Source organism: Leguminivora glycinivorella, chromosome 5 (genome assembly GCF_023078275.1).
Source record: "Leguminivora glycinivorella isolate SPB_JAAS2020 chromosome 5, LegGlyc_1.1, whole genome shotgun sequence".
In the NCBI taxonomy this organism is placed as follows: domain Eukaryota; kingdom Metazoa; phylum Arthropoda; class Insecta; order Lepidoptera; family Tortricidae; genus Leguminivora; species Leguminivora glycinivorella.
The window spans coordinates 399,086-425,881 of NC_062975.1; the positions used below are offsets into that span (position 1 = coordinate 399,086).

The 26,796-nt window shown below is 37.2% G+C and overlaps 1 protein-coding gene across 1 annotated transcript in view; it reads right to left on the minus strand.

The window, feature by feature from the left end:
- The window catches only part of LOC125226417, a 41,218-nt gene that overhangs the window by 11,140 nt on the left and 3,282 nt on the right, over positions 1-26,796 (minus strand). Inside the window, exons 5-20 of the mRNA XM_048130400.1 lie at positions 25,191-25,387; positions 25,049-25,103; positions 24,625-24,829; positions 24,161-24,312; positions 18,061-18,237; positions 17,446-17,618; positions 14,577-14,622; positions 13,254-13,343; positions 7,149-7,262; positions 6,777-6,962; positions 4,835-5,031; positions 4,686-4,740; positions 4,254-4,455; positions 3,636-3,787; positions 2,967-3,143; positions 2,461-2,633 (exon numbers count right to left, since the gene is read on the minus strand). Of these exons, the coding sequence (XP_047986357.1) occupies positions 2,461-2,633; positions 2,967-3,143; positions 3,636-3,787; positions 4,254-4,455; positions 4,686-4,740; positions 4,835-5,031; positions 6,777-6,962; positions 7,149-7,262; positions 13,254-13,343; positions 14,577-14,622; positions 17,446-17,618; positions 18,061-18,237; positions 24,161-24,312; positions 24,625-24,829; positions 25,049-25,103; positions 25,191-25,387 (2,351 nt within the window). The remainder of the gene's footprint in view (positions 1-2,460; positions 2,634-2,966; positions 3,144-3,635; positions 3,788-4,253; positions 4,456-4,685; positions 4,741-4,834; positions 5,032-6,776; positions 6,963-7,148; positions 7,263-13,253; positions 13,344-14,576; positions 14,623-17,445; positions 17,619-18,060; positions 18,238-24,160; positions 24,313-24,624; positions 24,830-25,048; positions 25,104-25,190; positions 25,388-26,796) is intronic.

Here is a 26,796-nt window from a genome sequence, read left to right on the forward strand (position 1 = left end):
TATGCTGGCAGCTTGTTGTAAACTACCGGACCAGAAACATTTATAGTTTTACCGGTTTTTTTAATTCTATGTGGAACTGTTTTTAACAAGTGCGCATTTCGGGTGACCCATGCAGATCCATCACCTCGCTTGCCGTACAGCGATAGGTTCTCCCTAGCAAACACAGCTATTTGAAAAATTAATAGGGATGGTAGTGTTAATATTCCGAGTGCAATAAAATGTGGTCTGGCGCTGTCGTCGTATTTGGCGCGGGCTAGTGTGCGCACGGCGCGTTTTTGAAGACGAAACACGCGCTGCCATTCCGCTGCTCGTCCCCAGAATTCCAAACCATATTGGATAACCGCTTGGATACTCGCAAAGTAGCATGCCCGTACCGCTTTGCTGTGTAAGGTCTAGTAGAATGTCACATACCGGGTGCCCGGTAATTAATGGACAACCTTTTAACCACCAAGAGGGCACCTTATACTGGTCCAGAAAATCGACTTTTGGTAGTATTAAAATTTTAAAAATTGTGAAAATCTCGAAAACCAGGCGACTTTTACTAAACCTTAATGTCGATTTTCTGGACCAGTAGAAGGTGCCCTCTTGGTGGTTAAAAGGTTGTCCATTAATATCCATTGAAATTTTAAAAAGTGTGAAAATCTCGAAATCCAGGCGACTTTTACTAAACCTTAAAGTCGATTTTCAGGACCAGTATAAGGTGCCCTCTTGGTGGATAAAAGGTTGTCCATTAATTACCGGGCACCCGGTATAAGATATAAGTTTAGAATGTTGACGATTCTGCTTATCGTCGTGATTAGCGTGAATGACAATGTATTCGAAGAATGATACGTCTATTTTATAAATTACGTTTTTGTTTAAAATGTCACTTTTCACTTTAGTAAATCGTTGACCGAAGAGCTGGCGACTTCCTCGCACAACGTATCAGCACTGCGATACAGCGAGGAAATGTCGCCAGTGTCCTTGGTACAATGCCGCAAGGGCCTATTTTAGACATTAGCTTTTAAGTTTAGTCTTAGTTTCTTATAATAATTATGTAAATATGTTCATGTAAATAAAGAGTCAAATAAAAGTATGGATTATGGTTTAAAAAAAAAGTAAATTGTTTATGCGGAAATTAATCGGTACACGTATATGTACATGCCTATAATGATAACAGTATAAAAAATGTGTACCGTTACATTAGAACAAACTAGTTTTGGGAGTGGAAGAGTAAACGTGGGATCGAACGTGACCTTTAACTGCTGGGCCAGGAGAAAACTGGCCAGTCACATACTTAAAATTGCAAACGGGACTTACTCGCGTCACAATATAATAAAGAGTACTATCGTACAGTATGGCCACTCCCGCTCCCCGCTGAAAGCGCCGCCCACCCCCTCTCGGTCACCTCACAGTTAACGCCTGTCAAAAACACGAACAGTCGACCTGTCATATTTCTTATACAAGCATAGTACGCGTTCACCTACACGAGCTAAGACTGTGTGCTAGGAATGCGCCTCTTTCAATATATTTGATCGCCAGTGTCCGAGGTGTGCTCGCGTATAATTACGGTTTAAAACCAACCTTTGACGTTTCATGGACGGCAAAGACATGTAACTCTGTATAGACAGATAAAGTCTAAGAAAAAAACGTACCTCAAAACCATACAGAAAATGGTACGGTGACCTAGATGGCGATACACCTTTGGGGGACGCTCGGCTAGATGGCGCTAATATTAATATTTGACATTTTAACACGTATCAAGCTAAGAATTGTCAAAACTAAGGTTCAAAAGTTTTAAGCTTGTGTCGAGAGATGGCAGTCTATGTACTGTGATTACACATTTTGCCAGTAACTCTCTATAATACTCGATCCTCTTTGATGGACGGCATTCGGCGGTCTGGAATTCCCGTTTGCAATTTTAAGTATGTGTAAAAATCCTGAGTTTAACGTTTAACCAATCGTTCTCTCTGCGTGACAATCGATGCGCAATTCTGTCATAATATGGCCCCGCCGTAGTGCGAGACGGGTAATGGGGCGATACGGCTAAATTGTTTTTAACAATCAAGCAAAAACGTCTGCGAACGATTATATTACTTATGTTTATGAATAAATTTGAAGTGAAGAATTTACTGTCTTGGATGGGACTTGAACCCATGAAATAGTTAGGCCTTAAGGGTCATCTTCTTTGGCATTTTATGAGTTGATATTAAACGCCAGTTTTTAACTTAAAGATGAAATAATAATAAGTTTAGTATATTTTGCAATACATCCTAATATTCTCAATGGAAACTTGCATGAGAATTTTGCAAAAATTTTGAGAATTTTTCTGTAACTCATACATTGCTAATTTGCTACACAAACGAAAGAAAGAAAACGAACTCACAAATTAGCAATTTTTATTTGATTTCTGAATATTCGATTAAAAAATCAGAATACGAAACAAAACAAACATATTCCTGCTCCGATTTAGATTCACGCTCTTTCCTCTAAGCGAATCATGAAATTGTCTGCATCTTTCATCATAATGTTGAACTTGACCCTCAGGGGGTCCTCGTAGTGGGCAGGGTCCAGGTCTGATGGAGGAAGCACCTGGTATCTCCTCAGGATGGTGGATGTCACCGTCTTCAGGGACAGCATTGCGTACTGGTACCCTGAAACATAACATATGTAGGGATGTTTTTAGTATATTATCTTGTGTATGTTATATCTGATAAGAGTGATAAGGCTAGACGGAAGACCCGGGTTCGATTCCTGACTCGGCCACCAGTGGGCCTTATCGTTTTTTCTTTCATGTATGATATCTATTTCAGTGTATGACTGAAGAACTGCCAGAGAACAACCCTCGCCTAGACAGGGTTCCAAGAATCTCCAATCGGAACCTTGCCAAGGTTCGTGTCGGCTCCCCAGTAGCGAGGATTCCAGTGCAACAATGCCAAAAGACTATGAAGTACTCATAGATAACTTGACGCAAAGTTAACCCTCACCTATACAATTCCTCATCCCCCAGCTGAAAGCCATGAACTGCGCCGGGTGCTTGAGGGGCTCCAGGAATCGCTCAGGGCGGAACTTGTCAGCGTCGGCTCCCCAGTAGTGAGGGTTCCGGTTCACGGCCGTGATATACACCACGATACCCACCCCTTTGGTCAGAGTCGTTCCGTTTGCTGCACAAATTAACAATTACCATTAGAATTAAGACTTTCGGTTCTATAATTAGCTTTTAAGGTTTGCTCACACTTTGGATACGAATATCTATGTTTATTTCGAGTTCATATACATTTGTAATTAGCGCTGGTGAAAAATATCGCTGGCGGCCTAGCGTTAAGAACGTGCGACTTTCAATCCAGTGGTCGTGGGTTCGAAACCCGGCTCGGAACAATGAGTTTTTCGTAACTTATGTGCGAAATGTCTTTTGATATTCGCCAGTCGCTTTTCGGTGATGGAAAACATCATGAGGGAACCGGACTAATCCTAATATGGCCTACTTACCCTTCGGGTTGGAAGGTCAGATGGCAGTCGCTTTCGTAAAACTAGTCTACATCAAACCTTGGGATTAGTTCTGTTATCAAAGCGGTTCCTGGCTCTCACGAGCCGTGGATGGCGGGATAACGCAAGGATGATGCTACATTTACATTTAGCTAAAATTGGATACAAACGCAGTGTAATGTCGTCGTTGACCTCCCTGAGAATGGCTGGCACAGGCGGGTACATCCGTAGAGACTCCTTGATCACGAGCTCCAAGTATTTGAGACGAGACAAATCTTCTACAGCGGCCTCTCTATCTGAATCACCAAATACTTCTTGCAGCCTGCAGAAAAGAAATATGATTATTGGTTTATGTTCATTTTAAGTAGATCTAAAAAATATTTCTATCTATCTAGTAAACACTGCACTATAAACGGTGGCCCAAGACCATGGGGTATGAAGGAAAAATACCTTGAATATCGTAGATAAAGAATTTATAAGAACTACTTGCTCCCCTTATTTTATGGTGTTAATCGAAGGAATAGCCAAAAAATAATAACTGGTCTGAAGACTCTGAAGTAACGTAGTATATAAAAGAACAACGTGAAATTAATCATGTTAATCCATATTAAAACATAGCCTACGCTATGTGAAACTGCGAAAGTCAACTAAGTATTGTTAGAAAATTTTGGAATGCAGAATTACTGCCTTTTAAAAGTAAAGTCTTCCTTCAGCAAAATACCCTATCTGCAATATTTACGGTACTTTTTCTTCATGTCTCATAGTCTTGGGACATCCTGTATACTTACTCCTTATAAACAGCGTCTTGTACTTTAGGATGGCGAGCGAGCATCAGAAACGTGTAGCAAGCTCCTATGGCCGACGTGTCTGTGGCGGCTCCTATGATCACCTTCGTCTCTTCTAGAAGTTCAGTGTCGTTCAACTTCTTTTCGTCTTCTGGTGCATTGATTAGCAACTCCACTAGGCTTTTCGTTTTGGGTTTGGTCACATCTGAAATTTCATGTGGATTTATATGTCGAATCTGTAACTTCTCGAATGCTATGTGCATCAGCTTGATTCATTTTGAAAGAACAATTGCCCATTATGCAAATCTTTGTTTTGTTAATTTAGCTAAAAATGTTTTCAGAACATGAAAATGAAAAGAGATGAACTTTTGAGAGTAACTTTTGTTGGCTAGTCTTAGGTGGAAGAAATAAGTGCACAAACATGTATTTACTTACCACTTTCTTTCTTTCCACATAATCTGCTTATGACTTTTCTTTTTTCCGCGATGGTCTGAAAAAGTAACCATTTCTCTAAGTTAATACGGTTAAACAACAGTTATTCGAAGGCCCGAGGAACGGGTGGGTAGATGTAAATAGTTACTCACCTCACGCAAGAAGTCGTCGATGACATCAACGCACTTGACACACTGCCTGTAACTCGGCAGCAGGCGATAGATGAAGTTGTTGTGAAGCCAGGGCGAGCAGAGCCGCTCTCCCATGAGAGTTCCGCACTCGTCGAAGGCTCCGAGGAATGGGTGGTCGTTGGCCATCTGAGAGTTCAACTCCACGCCTAAATTGGTCTCTAAAAAAATATAACACTTGTAGTAGTAGTAGTAGTAATAGTAAACTCTTTTTCAGTACAGATGGTCGTTTTTTTACGCACTAGTTTGAGAAGTGGTTCATTCTATGCCAGGTCGCAACTTCGGAGGCTCATCTGTACTGAAAAAAGTCGTACGATACACGTGCGAAAAGGAAATTCGTAACTCGTGTCGATACTCCCTTCGGTCGTGTTTTAATTTATCGCCACTCCTTTCGAACTTCCTTTTTTACGCACTTGTATCGTAATGTACTATATTGTACAAATAATAACAGAAAACACAGTAATTACAGTAAAGGACAGTAGGTACAAAGGCTTGTAAAATGAGGTACGGGTGGTCTCTGTTCAACTCAGGTTTCTAAAAATAATAAAGCTATTAGCACAGTCGCTATTGGAACTTAAGTCCTGTAGGGCAATTTCCATATTTTGGAATATTTACAAAAACCGACTCGACAAAAAAAATCTTAATCCGGTTACAAAATTCCACGAGAATCGTTTGAGAATTGCGACTTGTATAGGAGAACATCCAGAAATTCAGAAAGCAAATCGAGTTAAAACTTTAGACCTATGCTGTCGCTGTAACAGTTGATTGTATTAAAAGGCGAGCATTTGTTTTCCTGAAAGGTGTAAAAACCGGAAATGTATTAAATTAATCGAGATTGGTCTGTCATTAAGATTATGTATTCTCATTGTCCTTTCAAACGCGATAAAAAAATGCGACAAAGAAACGTGAGAATCTTTCACGTCTTCTTTTTAGGGTTCCGTAGTCAACTATTAGGAACCCTTATAGTTTCGCCATGTCTGTCTGTCCGTCCGTCCGTCCGTCCGCGGATAATCTCAGTAACCGTTAGCACTAGAAAGCTGAAATTTGGTACCAATATGTATATCAATCACGCCAACAAAGTGCAAAAATAAAAAATGGAAAAAAATGTTTTATTAGGGTACCCCTCCTACATGTAAACTGGGGGCTGATATTTTTTTCATTCCAACCCCAACGTGTGATATATTGTTGGATAGGTATTGAAAAATAAATAAGGGTTTGCTAAGATTGTTTTTTGATAATAATAATATTTTCGGAAATAATCGCTCCTAAAGGAAAAAAAAGTGCGTCCCCCCCCCCTCTAACTTTTAAACCATATGTTTAAAAAATATGAAAAAAATCACAAAAGTAGAACTTTATAAATTTCTAGGAAACTTGTTTTGAACTTGATAGGTTCAGTAGTTTTTGAGAAAAATACGGAAAACTACGGAACCCTACACTGAGCGTGGCCCGACACGCTCTTGGCCGGTTTTTTTTATAATAATTTTGTAATTAAATTACTTGCACGCGTTATGTGGTCACCTAATTACTCAATAGGTGTACAAGCAAGTTGGTGAATACTTACTATCTTAATACAGGATGAATTTTATAATAGGTCAGTGAGGGCTGCTAGCGATCTCGTGATGCTACGCAAAAACGGTTTTAGGAAGCCTACGTAGCTTCGGTAACAAACGAATTTTATTAATGAATAGGGGCGTATTAGGTACATGTATTGAGAGAAACAGGATATTTTTGACTATCCTGGATCAAAAGCTTATATTGGTATTGGAGTATTTTTTTCCGGCTACAACCTGTGTTTCCAGTTGGAGAAGTCTCCAGCGCCCGTCGTGGGCCGCAGGAGCCTCACGGTGGTCGCGCACTGTCTCGTGAACATTTCCACGAAGGCATGAAGGTTCTTCATGTTACTGACCTGTCACAGAGTCGAAGGTGTAGGTGGCCAGGTACTTCCAGATGGAGAAGTCGCCCTTCCCTGTCATGGGCCGCAGGAGCCTCACGGTGGTCGCACTCTGCTTCGCGAAGACTTCCACGAAGGCGTGGAGGTTCTTCAGACTGAATATTGGCGAGAGGAGCTTGCGGCGCGGCCGCCACACGGGCACTTTGAAACATTTGCTAGGTTATAGATACGTAAATATATAAAACAGGTTTTATTTAGTAAAGCTTGAAAAAAAGATTGTCTACTAATGCTAAAAGTTTGATCAAAATACAAAATACATAGTACACACAAAAATCAGAAAATTCAAATAATTTGGGTAATGAGCTAATGACATAAAGTTTGTCTTACCTGGAGCGGAAATGCTCCCATTCCCCGTGAAAATGCGAATGAGGCGGATCATTTTTTCATCTTTAGACAAACAGTTCCTTAGAAGCAAGTCTGCCACCACAGGGTCCGCTACGCCTAAAAAAAAAAACTTGCCATTCTAAAACTAAAAATGTGTTAAAATGTTTACTAACTTTACAAGAAATATATAAATAATGATGTTGAATTGTACCTCAGACAATTTTGTAGCTTACTGTAGTTATTTAGGAATACCGAAAGGAAAAATCGATGTAGGTATTGCCAACTTATGAAAAAAAAATATATAATATAATATATAATATAATATATTTATTTGCTATAAATGTAGTACAATAAGATGTTACAATGGTTATATGAGCGTACATTTAGACTTCAAAAAGTCATGCAAATTAATTCCTTACTAGCTAATTTATCTTAAGTTACTTATAACAATAATTTTATTATTCAATTCTTAACGATAATTATATGTCAAACAAGGGGAGAAAAAGAAGACAGTAAGCTAGGCCCACTATAATTAAATTACATAACAATTTACATTATTTGGTATCTCAAATATTGTTTAGCAACTTAGGTTCAACATGAGAAAAAAAAAATTAAAATTCATAAAGATACGTCTATTATAAAAGGAGATTAAACATTAAAATAAGAAAAGAGCAATATTTGAGTAAATTAGAAGGTATAAAGAATGTCACAGTTTTTAGATGTCAGTAGGTACAACAATTCAGACCAATTAATTTAAAACAATAAGTACCTAAATAGTTAATAGTTAAGTTTCAGTAATCAGTCTGTACGTTATTACAATTTAAGAAGTCATCTAAACTGTAGCAACTCTGCTGACTTAGGTATATGTATAATTTATTTTTAAATCTATTAAGGGGTAATTCTTTCATATCTTCAGGCAGTTTATTAAATATTTTAATGCACATTGTGTAACAGCAGCTATTTTTCATTTTAGTGTTTATTTTTGGTAGGACTAGCTTGTTTGGAAATCTTGTGTTAAAGTGTGTTATTTCCCCTTTTTTTTTGAACATGTTAGGGTGCATTTTTACAAAGACACACACTTCATATATATACAGGGCATGTACTGTTAACAACTTTAGATCCACAAATAGGTTTTTGCAAGACGTCCGTCGCGAGGTGTTGCAGATTGCCCTTATACACTTCTTTTGGGCAATAAGGGTACGATTTATATGAGGTGAATTGCCATAGAGCAGTAATCCGTATCTTAAGTTAGATGCCACAAATCCGTGATATGCTTTCATGACTGTGTTTTTATCAGCAGTTTTTGACAGGCGCATTAAAACATAGGCATATCTACTAATATTGGTACAAACTTTATCGACATGCATGCTCCACGTGCATCTATCATCCAGAACAATACCTAAGAACTTGTTGTTATCACACTCTGCTAAGGTTTTGCCATTATGTGTTAAAGTAAGTGGTTCTTTTTTACCCCGTTGATTAGTGAATTGGATAAATTTAGTTTTTTCGACATTCACTTGTAAGTGGTTGTCTTTTAACCAATTCATTATAGTAATGATGGCTTCATTAATGACATGGTTGTAATGTTGGGTAGAAGTATCAGATATGACAATGGATATGTCGTCTGCAAATAGTGTACAGTCGTGGTCAGTAGCAGAGGGCAGGTCATTGATATATAATAGAAATAATAAGGGTCCTAAGATAGTTCCTTGGGGAACTCCTACTTTATTATTTTTTATGTCAGACCTGTACTGATTTTGAACATTATCAGTGTCCAGATCTGTTACCTCCACAGTTTGACGCCGATTGCTTAAATAACTCTCAAGCCATGAGTAAACTAAGCCTCTCATGCCATATTTCTCACATTTGTGCAATAGAAGTTTATGGGATACGTGGTCGAACGCCTTACTCATGTCAAAAAATACTGCGACTGTATTTTGCCCTTTGTCTATCTGGTCCGCTATTTTATTAATTATATTGAAAGTAGCCAATGTTGTGGACTTTCCTTTTTGAAAGCCATATTGCTGGTCACAAATTATGTTACATTTGTTTATGAAGCTCATTAATCTAGTATACATAGCTCTCTCTATTATTTTTGCAAATATAGGTATAAGTGTAATTGGCCTATAGTTACCAGGACTTATTTTGTCCCCAGCTTTATAAATAGGTTTAACAACAGAAACTTTCAGCACTTCCGGAAAAATGCCCTGCTCAAACATTAGATTGATTAAATGAGAAAATATTGGGGCAATGACACCAGCAGTTGACTTAACTATTTTGGTTGCAATCTCATCGTAACCCACAGATTGAGTGTTTTTGAGTGTTCTTATAATTTTGGCTACTTCTGTCGAATCAGCGGGAGAGAGAAACATATTTGAACTGTTCGGTTTTAGGTCATGATTATAGTGTCTTAAGTTTATGTCGGCGTTGGCATTTTTATGAGTTATATTAATAAAGTAGTCATTGAAGGCGTTGGCAATGTCTTTTGGCTTATTTATTATCTTATCATTGTAACTAATTTCTTTAACTGATCTAGGTTTTAAAGTGTCACTCTGTTTCATATCTGTTTTGATTACGTCCCAACAAGCCTTTGAAATATTCTTGGCATTATTTATATAATTTCTATTTGAGATTTGCTTGGATGTATGTATACATTTTTAAGTATTTTATTATATCTATTATATTTTACTCTATCTTCCGGTGTTTTATTCTTATAATATAGGTACCTCAAGTGTCGCTTAGTTTTTAATGCGTTTCTCAGACCTTTCGTGATCCACTTTGTATTTTTATTCGATTTGTTGACTCTGACTCTAGATTTTGGAAAGCACAGGTTATATAATAATTTGTACATCTCGTAAAAATTGTTAAAAGCTATATTCGCATTAGGTTCATCGTAAACATTACTCCATGAAAGATTCATTAGGCAGTCATAAAACTTTTGAATATTTTCATGGCTGAAGTCTCTTTTCATTACGTAGACATAACTAGGAGGATGAGGCTTTCCAAGGTTTGGTATACTAAGTAGCTGCCCTGTGTTATGATCCGAAAGACTCAGGGGAAGCACTTCACCTACGGCTTCTGGGATGTTAGATATGATATGATCTATACACGTATGTAACCTAGTTGGTGTAGTAATATGTGCTTTGAAGTTAAAATTTTCTAAGATGTTTTTAAACTCTTTTAGTGGTTTAGTCGGCTTTAGGAAATTTATGTTAAAATCGCCTGTTATTACAACTTTTTTATTAGACTTTTTGACTAAAAACTCAGGTAGGTTCTCAAGGTTGTTTAGAAATATATCTATATTTGAACTAGGAGTTCTATAAATGCAAATAATCATACAGTTAAGCTCTTCAATTTCACAGCCACAAGCCTCAAAATGCTGTTCCAATACATATTCTTTTAGAAAATTAAGTGGTTTACTCTCCAGATAGTCTCTTATCAGTATACATGTTCCTCCTCTTTTTTTGAGTCTCGAAAAGCAAGCTGCCAGTTTAAAACCACTGACATTGATGTTTAATTCGTTACCTTGTTGAACAAATGTTTCGGATAGGCATATAACGTCTAAATATTTGCCCTGGTTTACTTGTAAATCATTTAAAGTTACTTCAAATATGTCTTTTTTACTTAACAATCCGGCTATGTTTTGGTGTAGAATTAAGAAAGAGTTAAGCCTATCATTCAATATTTGGACCTTCTTGGTCAAGAAAAAACTGGTTCTCGGTTTGTGTGCCGGTAGTGACTTGGAAGGTATTTTTATTATCACTATTACAAGGTGTCATGTCATGTGGAATAATTTTAGCAGTCTTTGTCAAAGCGTAGTCAGAATATTTGTGATGTTGATTGTACTGATCTATATCTAGGATGCACTCATTTAAGTCCTTGAATATTGTTTTTAAGGCTACATTGTTTATAAGGCCAGATGATTTTCTGAACATTTGGCTGGTATAGTCTATTTTTTTATTTGAATCAAACATATAGGCGTATTCGTTTCTACAGATGTCATGATACAACATATTATTAAACTTTTCTACCCGCTGGTTGAACAGTATGCCAAATTCATGTAATTTAAAGTTCGGCAAGCAAATAATCTTATTTGTGTGTCTAATATTTTCTAATTTTGACCTTATAAAGCTAACAGCTTTATTATAGTCTATAGTAGATTCGAAATCAGCTGCACCAATGAATATTATGCAATAATCTTCCATTGTGAAGTCTTCTGTTTTTCTGTCAATATCTTTCAGTAGTTCCTGTATCCCTGCTTTAGACTTAATATAATGACAGATATTATTGGCTTCAAACGTATCCTGGGCAGTTGTTAATATCTTGTTAGTGTTGTCGCTACTAATTATGCAAAATATTCCTTCTTAATATGTCTTGGTTTATTATGTCCTCATTTATTGGAGTCTTATCTCTATTTATACATTCTTGACCCGTATTGTCTTTATCTGTTAAAATATTTTCTTCCGATTGTGAACATGCTTCTTTGTTGTCTTTCAGATCTGTTTCATTTTCCTCTGCTTTACTTTTATTATTTTCGTTGTTAGTTCTTTGACAATCTGAAGTGGAAGCGGGTTGTTTATCGAAAGTTACTGGTGGTTCATTTTGTGATACACATACTGGTGACTGGATTAAAGGAGTATCGTCATCGCTATCTATATCTTTAGTGCGTCTTTTCCTTAGTACATCGTTTTTTAAGGGGGTTAGCTTTTTCAAGAATCCTTTGTCCGTTAGTAGCATTTTGTAAATATCTCTCTTTTTTTGCTGTTCTTCAAGTTTCTTCTCTAAATCGACGATTGTAATATTTAACCGATCTATCTCTTCGTGTGCACTCGCTAATTGGACTGATAGCGTATTTACTTGCGTTTTTAATTCATCAATTAATAAAGGGTTTTCCATTGATGAGATATTTGGTAGGCTCTGAGTACTAAGGTTTAAGTCGCTATCTGCAGTTAATTCTGCCTCTGAGTCTGAATCGGTCAGAGTGTCAGTCAAAGATTGTTGCTTTGGTGTTGTACTATTATTCAAAGTTTCATTTAAGTCTAGGCAAACTTTTTGCGGGCATTTCTTGCATTTAAACTTTTTTTTATCTTCAGCGGTCATCGAATAAAATCGCTTCGGTCCATCAATGCAGTTTGGGTGGTAATGTGATACGCAAACTGTGCAAATTAAGAAATTCCTGCTTGTAATATCTTTTGTGCATTTTGAGCAGACGTGTGCCATTCTTATTTATTGCAAAAATAGTCACGGAGAAAAAATAACGCCTTAGTCGCCGTTCATAACGTTATGATACCGTTGATAACGTTATGAGGCAAATGATTGCGGTTTCCGAACGAATGCAGCTGTCACGGATGACACTTGTGACTTGACAGTTCTATCGACTTCCGGTTGGGACGCCATCTTAGCGGTTTCGTGTCGTGAATAATTTATTTTTCTTTTACTCATTAATGTTGTTTAAAGTGTAATATTGATAGCTTATTATGCAGTAAACTAATGGTGTAGTGAGAAGCTGATGAAGAATTGTTCTCGAAACGCGTTTAGCCTCTTTTTTGTCGTAAACGGCCGGTAGTCCACGTGCTCTTGTAAAATCTAGCTATCAATTTACAAGTGCTAAGTCACCGTACAATGTCGTACTTACTGTACAAAAATTACTAATATTAGCTCATATCACCTTGACACTGGCGAAATAGTCCCAATGGACTGAAGCCATTTAATTTTTAAAAACTGAACTGAACTGACAGTTCTATCAGAGCAGCTGATCATGTACCGTGTTTTAGCACTTGTTGTCTTAATTAATTAGTCTGTTATTTCAAAATGTGTGCATGTGTGCGTGTTTTTTCAATAGATTTCGCATTTTATAAACTTGATAAATATGATTGGTGGCTCACCCGGATGTCGAGGTGTTATGAATTGGTGTTTTGGCTCCTACGTCTGTGTGTTCCAGTATCGTTAGCACAGTTAAGTCTTGGTTTTCTATTTTTTATCGCAATTATTATATGGGAGAGCTATAACAGGATGTTTACCAGCTCATTGACAGCTGTCAATTCGTGAAATGTAATGTTATAACCTCCTTCAAATTTAGTCATTTTGGAAAAAGGAAAGATCACATACCAATGGCCAATTCTTGGCCCATCCAGTAAGCAATGGTTCCGCCTTGTTGTATAGCATCGTTTCCAAGCCTGTGGATAGCTTGCATTCTGTCTGTAATGTAAATAAAATATAACAGGGTATTTAAATCAAGCAAACCACGTTTCAAAACAAAAGTATTTTAAACTTGAAAATATTTTGTGTAATTACTACTTGCTACTAAATTTTACAAACCATTTCTAAATCCTATTTATCAATCAACAGCTGTTTGCCATATTCGAACAAACTTCTAAGATATGAGTACGATATTGTATCGATATGCGAGTGTCAAAAGTGACGTATATTCAAACTAAAGCGTGTTTATTGATACTGGTTTACATTTTAAAAACCAAAGTTGTGAGCTGTGAAATTGCATGGACGAAAGAATGCATTATTGGTAAATTCGCCATGCACTTTTGCAGTTCACTGTACTCAGTGATAAAAGTTTGTTAAATGAAATTATTGACTACAAAAAATATTATCGTTTGTATTGACTATAAAATAACGGTCGGAAGACGCTTGCGGTTTATAACACGTTATAATAAGATTAAGTAACAGTTTCACAAATACAGCGCGTAAACGTAATAAAGGCGATAAATGAAACCAGGCATATAATTCAATATTGTTATCATTAATTAAGAGGTGTTTTTGAGTAACTCTTAATTTTCACCCCATAATGAATTTTTGAAAAAATTCCCAGCAGCAATGTACTGTAAACGTTGTTGCGATGACAATCAATGACAACTGTCAACGAGCGTTTAACGCGAGTGTGTTTGCATTACGTTGCGGGCAGAATTAATTTGTATGGATAAAAAAAAAAAAATAAGTAAAAGTTATCTAAATCCATTTTTTATGTCCTATACTCACCACCGTTAAGAGGTTCGCCCGTGTTAGGTTTACACCCTGTATAAGAACAAATCAAAAGCTCGGGATCGGGAGCTCGACAAAAATCAAAAAGGTAATCACGGTCTACATCCCGGTCAATATAAGTCTAATAAGAACAATGAATTTGTTAATAACTTACCTTCATCATTCCCTAAATAAATGTAAGCATGTCCCACTATCGGAAACGCCTGGATACTCGTAGGCAGCTCTTTAGCTATCTGTCTCAGTTTCTTCCTGCGTTTGTATCCCGACATCCACCAAACCCATAGTCCCAGCAGTATAAGCAACCACGTCATTATTATTGTTTAAATTAGGTAAACTTAACTAACTATTTTGGCTCAGTGATCCAAAGTGAATCCTGGCCTTCGAAATGAGAGAGCGCCACCTGTCCCGAACCTGCGCAGCCTCTTGACAGTCACTGACTTGAAGCTAATGCAGATCTGCCGCCACACTGTCCTCCCAGCGATACCTGGGATGTATCAGGTAGATTAAAAAAAATCTACTGAAGTGTCATCACAAGAGTTACTCACGGTAAATGAGTAAAATTGATTTCCTGATACCATTTAAGTATTTACAAGACCTATTGTAAGGCAATCGCGTGGGAAAATATAGAAAATTGTAATAAACTCGAAAGAGACTAGAAAATAAATAAATATTATAGGACGTATTTGGGATATATAATAGATTGACTGAGTCCCACGGTAATTCCAAGGAAGTTTGTGTTGTTCTTGATATAGATGAAAGGATTTAAAATACTTAAAAAAAACCGGTCAGGTGCGAGTCGGACTCGCTCACCGAGGGTTCCGTACAAACTTTCAATAGTTGAATCATCAAATTGTTATTCATAGAACTCTACAGATTTGACTAAATCCTTCAAGACTCAATTTCCCACATAACAAGTAATATTTTAATATACAATTTTATTGTTAGACAACGTCCAAATAAAATGAAGACTATTCGACTTCAATAGTTTACGACTTACGACATGTCGCGGTATTTTTTTTTACATTTTCCTTCAAAAAACATTTTTTTTCCACAACCAAAAAATTATAAAAAATAGTTTTGATATGTACAATTTGAGTTCTTCCTATACGATACTCCATCTGATCTAGTTACTTGAAATTTTCAGTTTGCCCCCTTTCATTTTGGCCATTTTCTACCATTTATATTCATTAATTTAAAAAAAACTTGTAGAGGTTTACAATGTTTATAACTATTATAAATTTCATATCGATAGCATAAGTAGTTCTCGAGATATTTAACAATGTTACAGACGGACAGACACACGGACAGAGTCGCACCACAAGGGTTCCTGTTGTACCTTTTTGGTACGGAACCCTAAAAAGATCATCAGAAAAAACTTTCGTAGCTAGAAGTTTTTATGCGAGTTTTAAGCTCCTTCACGGACAAACTCCCAAAACAGAATTTGTTTTTCACCTCAGAAATTGGAAGAAGCGTACTTTGGTGCGTAAAAGCTGTAATCAAAATAGCTATTTATTGACTTCAAATAACTGTCACCCATACTCAACCCTGCAACCCAATTAAGTAATTGTGACAAAATGCTTCAGGTAGGTATGTACTATCAATGCATTACAGGTAGGTATGTACTATCATTAAATTCGACACGACAAGAGGCCAAAGATATTTAAATTTCGTGACTTTTGAATTCCTCACTACGCTCAAGATTCTAAATTATAGAATCTTTCGCTTCCTTGGGACTGAAACTTGTCACTTAATGCTGCTAAACCGCAATCCCGGGTTAGATTCCCGGTAAGGGCATTTATTTGTGTGATGAGCATAGATATTTTGTTCCTGAGTCATGGATGTTTTCTATACTGTAATATATCATTTTATTTTATTTAATAATAATAATTTTTATTTTATTTTATTTAATATATCATCAGTATTTGAATATTATATGTATCGTTGCCTGAGTACCCACAACACAAGCCTTCCCGAGCTTACCGTGGGACTCAATCAATCTGTGGAAGAAAGTCCTATTAATATTTATTTATATTTTTTGTGCAAATATTAAATTTGCTAATATCTAAACTATCATTTTATCTTTCTTTAATGTGGAAATTTCAGCTCGCTAGCATTTGTAGTTTTGGCTCTGCATTGCTGAATCAGACAGTCACTCAAAATACTTGCATTTCTCTACACCTTAACAAAGTCCCCCGCCGCGTCTGTCTGTGTGTCCGTGTGTGTGTTCGCGATATACTCAAAAACAACTGAACGGATTTTCATGCGGTTTTCAGCTGTGAATAGAGTGATTCTTGAGGAAGGTTAGTTTGTTGAGCTTTTGATTGAATCCCGCTACGCTGCCGAAACAGTTTTGGGGAACTACTCTTAAAAATAATTTCATAACAATTAAGTATAAAACATACTCGTAGTCCAAAACTAAACCACCCTACTCTTAAAGTACACATACTTTATAGTATAGCGTATTTTTGAATAAAACAAATTTGACGGATCATGTCAGTCAAAAATAAAATATTTCAAGATAGCTCATATCAGACTAATTTACTATAAAATCATATTTAAGATATTTAACCAAATGCATAATCAGGAAGGTAAGTTGGTAGAAGGCTATAAGTGCATTTAACAAAGGTTTTTTTTCTAATTTGATCCTAAAAAGTGAAAAGGAAAATAACCAGAGGTCGTAGTTTTTACATGTAGCCTACAGGTTCACGAAACTTTTAGGCCAAGGACCTACTGTACTGTTTGCAACTAAGTAAAGATGCCCTTAAAATCCTTAAATTTACTTCACTTCGCTTTGTTTCCAAGGGATTTCTAGGTCCACAACTTAGGTGGGTGATAGACGTGCGAGCAAGTGTACGCGTACTTAAAGATTTCAAACCGGTTGGATCGTCAACGACTATGAGCGGCGGTTTTAAGGTACGCGTACTTACGGTAGGTAACACATAATCGGTCGTCGAACCATATGCGTACTTTGCTAGTACGTCTATCACCCCCTTTAGATTTGAAATTTCCCATTTCATCACTACAGACTAATGAAAAAAACACCTCATTTGATGAATAACGACATTTATTCATTCATGTTACATTATTCAAGATTCCCAATTGAAATGAAACACACAATCATGAAAATACCAACCAAAAAATGCGCCAACATATATGTCTCTATTTAACCCAATGGTTGACTGGTAGAGAATGCCTTTTGGCATTATGTCCGCCATTGGTACATGTTTCTTTAGTTGTGCAATAAAGTTTAAATAAATAAAATAAATACATTTTACAGAAAACACAGCCCGCACCATGTTCATCAAACTCTTTCCTTCAAACGCACTATAAAATTGTCCACATCCATCATCATGATCTTGAATCTAACCCTCAGGGGGTCCTCGTAGTGGGCAGGATCCAGGTCTGATGGAGGAAGCACCTGGTATCTCCTGAGGATGGTGGATGTCACCGTCTTCAGGGACAGCATTGCGTATTGGTACCCTGTAACAGATACGAAATTTATAGCTGTATTTAACCAATTTTAAACTTACACCTACATCTCAAAATAATTTGAAAAAAACCATGCAACTACTTATTAAGACATTTTAACAGCTTTAAAATTGGTTTGCGCTACTTTATGACAGAATTCCCATGGCGACCATTTTGTCTCCATCAATTCTCCTGCATGTCATCCTTTGAGCTTGATCGAAAATCGGGAAGTGGGTCAAGTGTAACTTACAAAAAGAGACCAAGATTAATGTCATAATTAAAACTAACAGGACAAGTTAAAAAAAGAAAAACTCTTACTAAATTGTATATACAAGTCTATAAGATTAGTAGACATGGTCTGTGTCTTTCGCTTCATAAATAAATTGAAAGAAATAGTCCAGTTACGGTTCAATAGAATCAGTCTAGTAAAATTTCCAATAATAAAGTGAGTCACCTAGACAGTTCCTCATCCCCCAGCTGAAAGGCATGAATTGGGCCGGGTGCTTGAGAGGCTCCAAGAATCTCTCAGGGCGGAATTTGTCAGCGTCGGCTCCCCAGTAGTGAGGGTTCCGGTGTATGGCGAAAATATACGCCACTATGCCGCATCCTTTTGTGAGGGTCGTTCCGTTTGCTGCACAAAAAAATACAATGTTATTACCTTATTTATTTTCACTCTTTGCAAGCACTCTTATTCTCTCTCCTACTTTTAATTGTCCCATGGAATGTCCAACTAAATCTTTCTCGTCCATTCTTTTTCGTAATCTCAGCACTCACTTCCTTTTTAGGGTTCCGTAGTCAACTAGGAACCCTTATAGTTTCGCCATGTCTGTCTGTCCGTCCGTCTGTCCGTCCGTCCGTCCGTCCGTCCGTCCGTCCGCGGATAATCTCAGTAACCGTTAGCACTAGAAAGCTTAAATTTGGTACCAATATGTATATCAATCACGCCAATAAAGTGCAAAAATAAAAAATGGAAAAAAATGTTTTATTAGGGTACCCCCCCTACATGTAAAGTGGGGGCTGTTATTTTTTTTCATTCCAACCCCAACGTGTGATATATTGTTGGATACGTATTAAAAAATGAATAAGGATTTACTAAGACCGTTTTTTGATAATATTAATATTTTCGTAAATAATCGCTCCTAAAGGAAAAAAAAGTGCGTCCCCCCCCCTCTAACTTTTGAACCATATGCACAGACCAATACAACAAGACGGCCCTTACAGGGCGACTCGCGGTCACCAAGCATACGAAAAATAAGGTGTATAAAAGTTTGAACGCGCGCGACACCGATCAGTAGCGCCCAAGTATACGACCCGCTAACAGTGTTCGTGTCCGCTCGGGAAAAAATCTTAAATAATTAAATTTGGTTGCAAACAATGGTCTCTTGCAGCATAAAGTGGTGTGGCAAGTCTTCTAACACTTCCACATATAAAAAAGATGGAATAACATTCCACAGTTAAGTCAAATTAATTATTTCGTTGAATATTGTTTATTATCCGCGGAGTTCATTTATACTGGTCAATATGGTTGTAGTGAGCGGCGCCGAGGCGCGTCCATCCCTTTTTGCCTAGTTAACAATGCGATATGCTATCCCTTTCACGTAAACGACTAGGGATGGGGCCATGTTAGTTTATGTCTGTTGCGGGAACTTCGTACTACTGTTCGTACCATGTGCTACCATTTTATGAAATATAAAAGAAAGCAGATTTGTAATTGTGAAATTATCTAGAATCTGTAGAGTTTGTAGTGTTATTTAGTTGATTGATTAGTTTACCATATTTAGTTGGTAATTTAACTTAGTAAACGTAAGTAAAAATGCACAGTTTAGTTATTAGTTAGTAGAATGATTTTTATTGAGGTGCTATCACAATCGTCATCCTCCTTGCGTTATCCCGGCATCAGCATTCGCCATGGCTCATGGGAGCATGGGGTCCGCTTTGGCAACTAGTCCCGGAATTTGGCGTAAGCACTAGTTTTATGAAAGCGACTGCCATCTGACCTTCCAACCCAAAGGGTAACTAGGCCTTATTGGAATTGAGGTCAACATCATAATCAGATCAGATATGAAATTTAATCTATGGCCACGTTTCTGGCAGAGATGGGCAAATCGTAATCGATTCCGGATTACACGATTACTTGATTTCATATTTCATATTTATGATCATGATTTTACTTTGTAATCCACTACTGGGTGTCAGATTATATGTAATGTAATCAAGTGAAACGGTAAATTACCATTACATATAAAGGAATCACTAATCATTTATACAATAATTACTATTACCAATAATTCTGAATCATAGTCGATTCAAAATAACTGAAATTATTGACTTGATTACTTTCAGATTACAAATATGTAGTACCTCAGAACTGTCACTTTGACACAAAGGTCGTCATGGGTGTCGTAAAATAGGTTTTAGGGGGTGCTGATTCCAAAATTAATGACCAATGTGGAATCTGACATTGCTGACTGTCACTTTGACACAAAAGTCGTCATGGGTGTCGTAAAATAGGTTTTAGGGGGTGCTGATTCCAAAATTAATGACCAATGTTCAATCTGACATTGCTGACTGTCACTCTGACACAAAAAGTCGTCATGGGTGTCGTAAAATAGGTTTTAGAGGGTGCTGATTCCAAAATTAATGACCAATTTGGAATCTGACATTGCTGACTGTCACTTTGACACAAAAGTCATCATGGGTGTCGTAAAATAGGTTTTAGGGGGTGCTGATTCCAAAATTAATGACCAATGTGGAATCTGACATTGCTGACTGTCACTTTGACACAAAAGTCGTCATGGGTGTCGTAAAATAGGTTTTAGGGGGTGCTGATTCCAAAATTAATGACCAATGTTCAATCTGACATTGCCGACTGTCACTCTGACACAAAAAGTCGTCATGGGTGTCGTAAAATAGGTTTTAGAGGGTGCTGATTCCAAAACTAATGACCAATTTGGAATCTGACATTGCTGACTGTCACTTTGACACAAAAGTCATCATGGGTGTCGTAAAATAGGTTTTAGGGGGCGCTGATTCCAAAATTAATGACCAATTTGGAATCTGACATTGCTGACTGTCACTTTGACACAAAAGTCGTCATGGGTGTCGTAAAATAGGTTTTAGGGGGTGCTGATTCCAAAATTAATGACCAATGTGGAATCTGACATTGCTGACTGTCACTTTGACACAAAAGTCGTCATGGGTGTCGTAAAATAGGTTTTAGGGGGTGCTGATTCCAAAATTAATGACCAATGTTCAATCTGACATTGCTAACTGTCACTCTGACACAAAAGTCGTCATGGGTGTCGTAAAATAGGTTTTAGGGGGTGCTGATTCCAAAATTAATGACCAATTTGGAATCTGACATTGCTGACTGTCACTTTGACACAAAAGTCATCATGGGTGTCGTAAAATAAGTTTTAGGGGGTGCTGATTCCAAAATTAATGACCAATGTGGAATCTGACATTGCTTACTGTCACTTTGACACAAAAGTCGTCACGGGTGTCGTAAAATAGGTTTTAGGGGGTGCTGATTCCAAAATTAATGACTAATGTGAAATCTGACATTGCTGACTGTCACTTTGACACAAAAGTCGTCATGGGTGTTGTCAAATAGGTTTCCGGGGGTTCTGATTTGAAAACTAATGATCAATTTGGAATCTGACACTGTTGACTGTCACTTTCACACAAAAGTGATCATGAGTGTCATCAAATAGGTTTTCATGGGTACTGATATCAAAATTAATGATCAATTTAGAATCTGACATTGCTGACTGTCACTTTGACATAAAAGTCGTTATGGGTGTCGTTAAATAGGTTTCCAGGGGTACTGTGCAATGTCAAGTTCCAAATCGGTCATTACTTTTTAAATCATTATTAGTCATTAATTTTGGAATCAGTACCCCCTAAAAACTATTTGACTACACCAATGATTCCTTTTGTGTCAAAGTGACAATTAGCACTGAGATTCCAAAATAGTCGTTAATTTTGGAATCAGCAACCCCGGAAACCTATTTGACGACACCCATGACGACTATTGTGTCAAAGTGACAGTCAGCATTGTCAAGATTCAAAATCAGTCATTAATTTTCAAATCAGTACCCCCGAAAACCTATTTGACGACACCCATGACGACTTTTGTATTAAAGTGACAGTCAGCAATGTCAAGATTCCAAATCAGTCATTAATTTTCAAATCAGCACCCCGAAAACCTATTTGACGACACCCATGACGACTTTTGTATCAAAGTGACAGTCAGCAATGTCAGATTCCACATTGGTCATTAATTTTGGAATCAGCACCCCCTAAAACCTATGTTACGACACCTATGACGACTCATATGTCAAAGTGACTGTCCTGCTGACAGATTGCACATTTTTCATTAATTTTGGAATCAGCACCTCCGGAAACCTATTTGACGACACCCATGACGACTTTTGTGTCAAAGTGACAGTCAGCAATGTTAGATTGCACATTGGTCATTATTTTGGAATCAGCACCCCTAAAACCTATTTTACGACACCCATGACGACTTTTGTGTCAAAGTGACAGTCAGCAATGTTAGATTCCACATTGGTCATTAATTTTGGAATCAGCACCCCTAAAACCTATTTTACGACACCCATGACGACTTTTGTGTCAAAGTGACAGTCAGCAATGTCAGATTCCACATTGGTCATTAATTTTGGAATCAGCACCCCCTAAAACCTATTTTACGACACCCATGATGACTTTTGTGTCAAAGTGACAGTCAGCAATGTCAGATTCCACATTAGTCATTAATTTTGGAATCAGCACCCCCTAAAACCTATTGTACAACACCCATAACGACTTTTGTGTCAGAGTGACTGTCCTGCTGACAGATTGCACATTTTTCATGAATTTTGGAATCAGCACCCTCGGAAACCTATTTGACGACACCCATGACGACTTTTTGTGTCAGAGTGACAGTCAGCAATGTCAGATTGAACATTGTTCATTAATTTTGGAATCAGCACCCCCTAAAACCTATTTTACGACACCCATGACGACTTTTGTGTCAAAGTGACAGTCAGCAATGTCAGATTCCACATTGGTTATTAATTTTGGAATCAGCACCCCCTAAAACCTATTTTACGACACCCATGACGACTTTTGTGTCAAAGTGACAGTCAGCAATGTCAGATTCCAAATCGGTCATTAATTTTTAAATCAGCACCCCCGAAAACCTATACTCGTGGTATATCCACTTGAAATGTGAAAGTGAAAATGCTAGAATGACATGTCATGTAAACCAATTTGGTTTAACCAAAAACAATTTGAGTGACATATAAAAGTAAAGTAATAAGCCTGGAATCGAAGTAAAGTGTAATTCAGATTACTTAAGTACTTGATTACCGAGGAATCCATATTACAGGAATCTATATTATACCGATTCCAAAGGAATGGATTACAGACGTAATCATAATACAGCATTACAGTAATTTTGATTATCCTAGTAATCGATTAATAAGGAATCATGATTACTGGAATGTAATCGTGTAATTAATTCCAAAAGGAATTGATTATGCCAAACTTTCTGGTCCATCAGCAGATCAGCTCCATGATACCATACTATTGCATCGTCACATGATTTACACAATTATGTGTGCAAAATTTCAGCTCAATCGTTTAAAAATATCTGCTTTAAAAGTCGCATGATTTAATTCGAATAAGTATACTAACATTGCAAGTTAAATAAAAGCTTGCAAAAACGCCTAACTCGCGCATTTCTTACCATTACTTGTAGAAATAATACTTTATAACTAAAGAAATATAAATAAGTTAGAAAAACTGCTATAATATTATAATTTGTTGCTAAACAAATTCACCACAGTACTGGTACCGGTACCATTGTCTATAATAGACATGTCCCATTCCCATCCCTACGGCTAAGCGTAAAGGCGCGCCATTATTTGAAACGACCAATGGCAGCACCGGGCGCTCCCGCCTCACCCCGCAAGGATTGGTGATTTGCGTCTCGAACAATATCGCTTGTAATAGGCTTCTAGTGGGGTGTTCTGTGACCATATGTTTAAAAAATATGAAAAAAATCACAAAAGTAGAACTTTATAAAGACTTTTTAGGAAAATTGTTTTGAACTTGATAAGTTTAATAGTTTTTGAGAAAAATACGGAAAACTACGGAACCCTACACTGAGCGTGGCCCGAAACGCTCTTGGCCGTTTTTTTTTTTTCATCTTTCACACTATCCATACTATACATCGTTGCTTGACTTTACTGTTTGCTCTCCGTCGATCAACATTGATTCTTATTCAATCATTAAACAAAAATTTAAGTTTTCATGACGGTTACATTTTACTTCATTGCTCGAATTTTGCACATTAACGTCACCAAAACATGAATGAAACAGGCCCCGTAGCCGAATGGCATTTCTCCGACGCCAAACGAAAGCGATACGCCGCTGGCTCTGTCGCGCCAATACGCAAGCGCGATAGAGATAGATATCTACTAGCGCTTCGTTTCGTGAGCGTTTCGTGAGCGATTGTGCCATTCGGCTAGCCACCCTGGAATACAAACGCAGTGTAATGTCGTCGATGACCTCTCTCACAATGGCTGGCACAGGGGGGTACAGCCGCAACGACTCCTTGATCACGAGCTCCAAGTATTTCAGACGAGACAAATCTTCTACAGTCGCTTCTCTGTCTGAATCACCAAATACTTCTTGCAGCCTGTAGACAAATGTATGTTATTAATTAATTTAATGTTCATTTTAGGTGCCTAATTAAATAAGCTCGCTACCATCATCTCTTGCCCAAAGTTTGCATCGCTCTTTATCGCTTACAAAAGGAAAAATTGCGTTTCTTACACTTCAGTCCCCATCCGATTTCCATCGTTCCCTTTTACTACTTTATTTTCATCAACTATTGGGCATTTTATCATCAGCAATCCATTTCACTTATTACATTCTTCAGCATTCAAACAAGGGCATAAGGGCATTCTGTATCCAAACTTTTTTTAAACTATAAAACCAATATACTTACTCCTTATAAACAGCCTCTTGGACTTTGGCATGCCGTGCAAGCATTAGAAAAGTGTTGCACGCTCCAATGGCGGACGTGTCGGTGCCCGCACTTATGATCACTTTCGTTTCTTCTAGAAGCTCAGTATCGTTCAATTTCTTTTCTTCTCCTGGTGCCTCCATTAGCAACTCTATTAATGTTCGTAACTTCTTTGGTTCTGTGATATCTGGAATTGGATTTTGATTTACATTTCGATTTACTTTTAGATTTACCGATTTAGTTTACTGATTTGTTTGCCACACAGTTCTTTCTCTTCAGGTGGCATAAGACAGGAATTTGGAATTGAATTGAAGATGGCAGGAATCAGGATAAAACGAAGCTGAGAAGAGCTTTTGGTGTCTAGTTTTGTTAGATATAGCAAAAAGCATATTGTGCAGTCACTTACAGCTTTCCTTTTTTCTACATAATCCATTAAAGGCATTTCTTTTGTTCGAAATAGTCTGAAAGAGTAAATACAAATTACTTCCACATATTAAAAAACTACAAAATATCTATAATGGTGTCGGTATTCAATCAAGGTCACTCACCGCACTAACAAAATTGTCAACGTAGCTAACGTAACTTTTACATTGTCTGTAACTGGGCAGCATGCGATAGATCAAGTCTGGATGAAGCCAGGGTGACACCATTCGAGTGGCCATGAAAGTAGCGCTTTGGTCGAATGCCTCCAAGAATGGGTGGTCTTTATTCTTCTGAGAGTTCATTTTTACGCCTAAATTGGTTTCTGGAAAAAAAATATCACAAGTAAAAGAATGAAGGACATGTCACTGATGGTTGGCATTAGTTGCATCATTACATTCATTACTGCTGTTATAATCATTGCTGTGTTCTTGGCTATTTCGTTGATAGGCTAAAGTAGAATATTAAAATCATTATTATCTTCTCTCGAAGGTATGAAAAACAAAACGTTTGACATTACAGCTATTTAAAACAGCCCGGACAGCTTGAACATGTCATGCTCGCTAAAAAGTCTTTGCTTACGGTGACGTCGTTGATCGGGTCGCCACCTTCCCGAATGACGGTTGAGGGAGGCGATGGCTGAGATGCGCGCCATATTCGTGAACGGGTGCTGTTTGTGAAGACCGGTCTGTTTCAGCTAATAGGGGCTATGCTATTCTATGTAACATTAATTTTGAATGAGATTACGTTGAGGCACTCTGTTCGGTCCTTGTTTGTTTATTTTTCTTTCTGACTCTTGGAGACCATATACATCTCCAAGGAAAAAAAGTAGATTAAGTATACATATATTTTTTTTTTCCTTTGCTTAAGACAACAAGAGTCTTTTACAACTCTAAAGTTATTTTAGTTATTCGGTTTTTTTCTTCATGTATAATTTTTTTAGATGTACTTTGACACTTAGAGACTCTATACATCTCTAACATCTCTTATTAATAATCATAATAGCTTTGTACTTTGTATAATTTCTTGTGTTAATATTTTTTTTTTATGAATACTTTTGCTTATTAAATTGTATCTTGTTTTTTTTTAATGCATGTTAAATATAAGATGTAATGTTTTGAAAAGAAGTGGCCCGCCGAGTTTCTTGCCGGTCCCATAGTGGATACCCTCCTCCAACTGAGGGGGGACTGAAATCTTCTCGAGGCTGAGGCGTAGGGTTAGAGCCGGCGTAGTTTTATTTGACGTTCATAAGCGCATTGTAATATGCCTACTTGGAAAATAAATATTTCATTTCATTTCATTTCATTTCATTTAAAGGTTTATTTTTTCATTTTCTTATAGTTTTCATTATGAAGCGTGAGAATCTCAGAGAATAATAATTATATTAACCTTTCTTTGTGTTCTTTTTATAATCCGTTTACGTAAGAAATCGCTGTAAGTATTTACTTAATTGGCAACAGATTTTCTTAACTGATTCTTGTCATATCAAGGCTAAATCAATTACTCGTAGGTAAGTCGTAGTTACACATGTTACAAGGTGCCAACCCAACAATATGAAAGTAGGGTTCCCTTAGAAACCTCCCAGTAGCGAACTTCTAAGCCTTTATGTAAAAAAACTATTTTAGAGAATATGACTTACTTGAAAATACTTCAGTCAATAACCCCGAGAAACACAGTTACAGAGTCGAAGGTGTGTGGCCACGTACTTCCAGATGGAGAAGTCTCCAGCTCCCG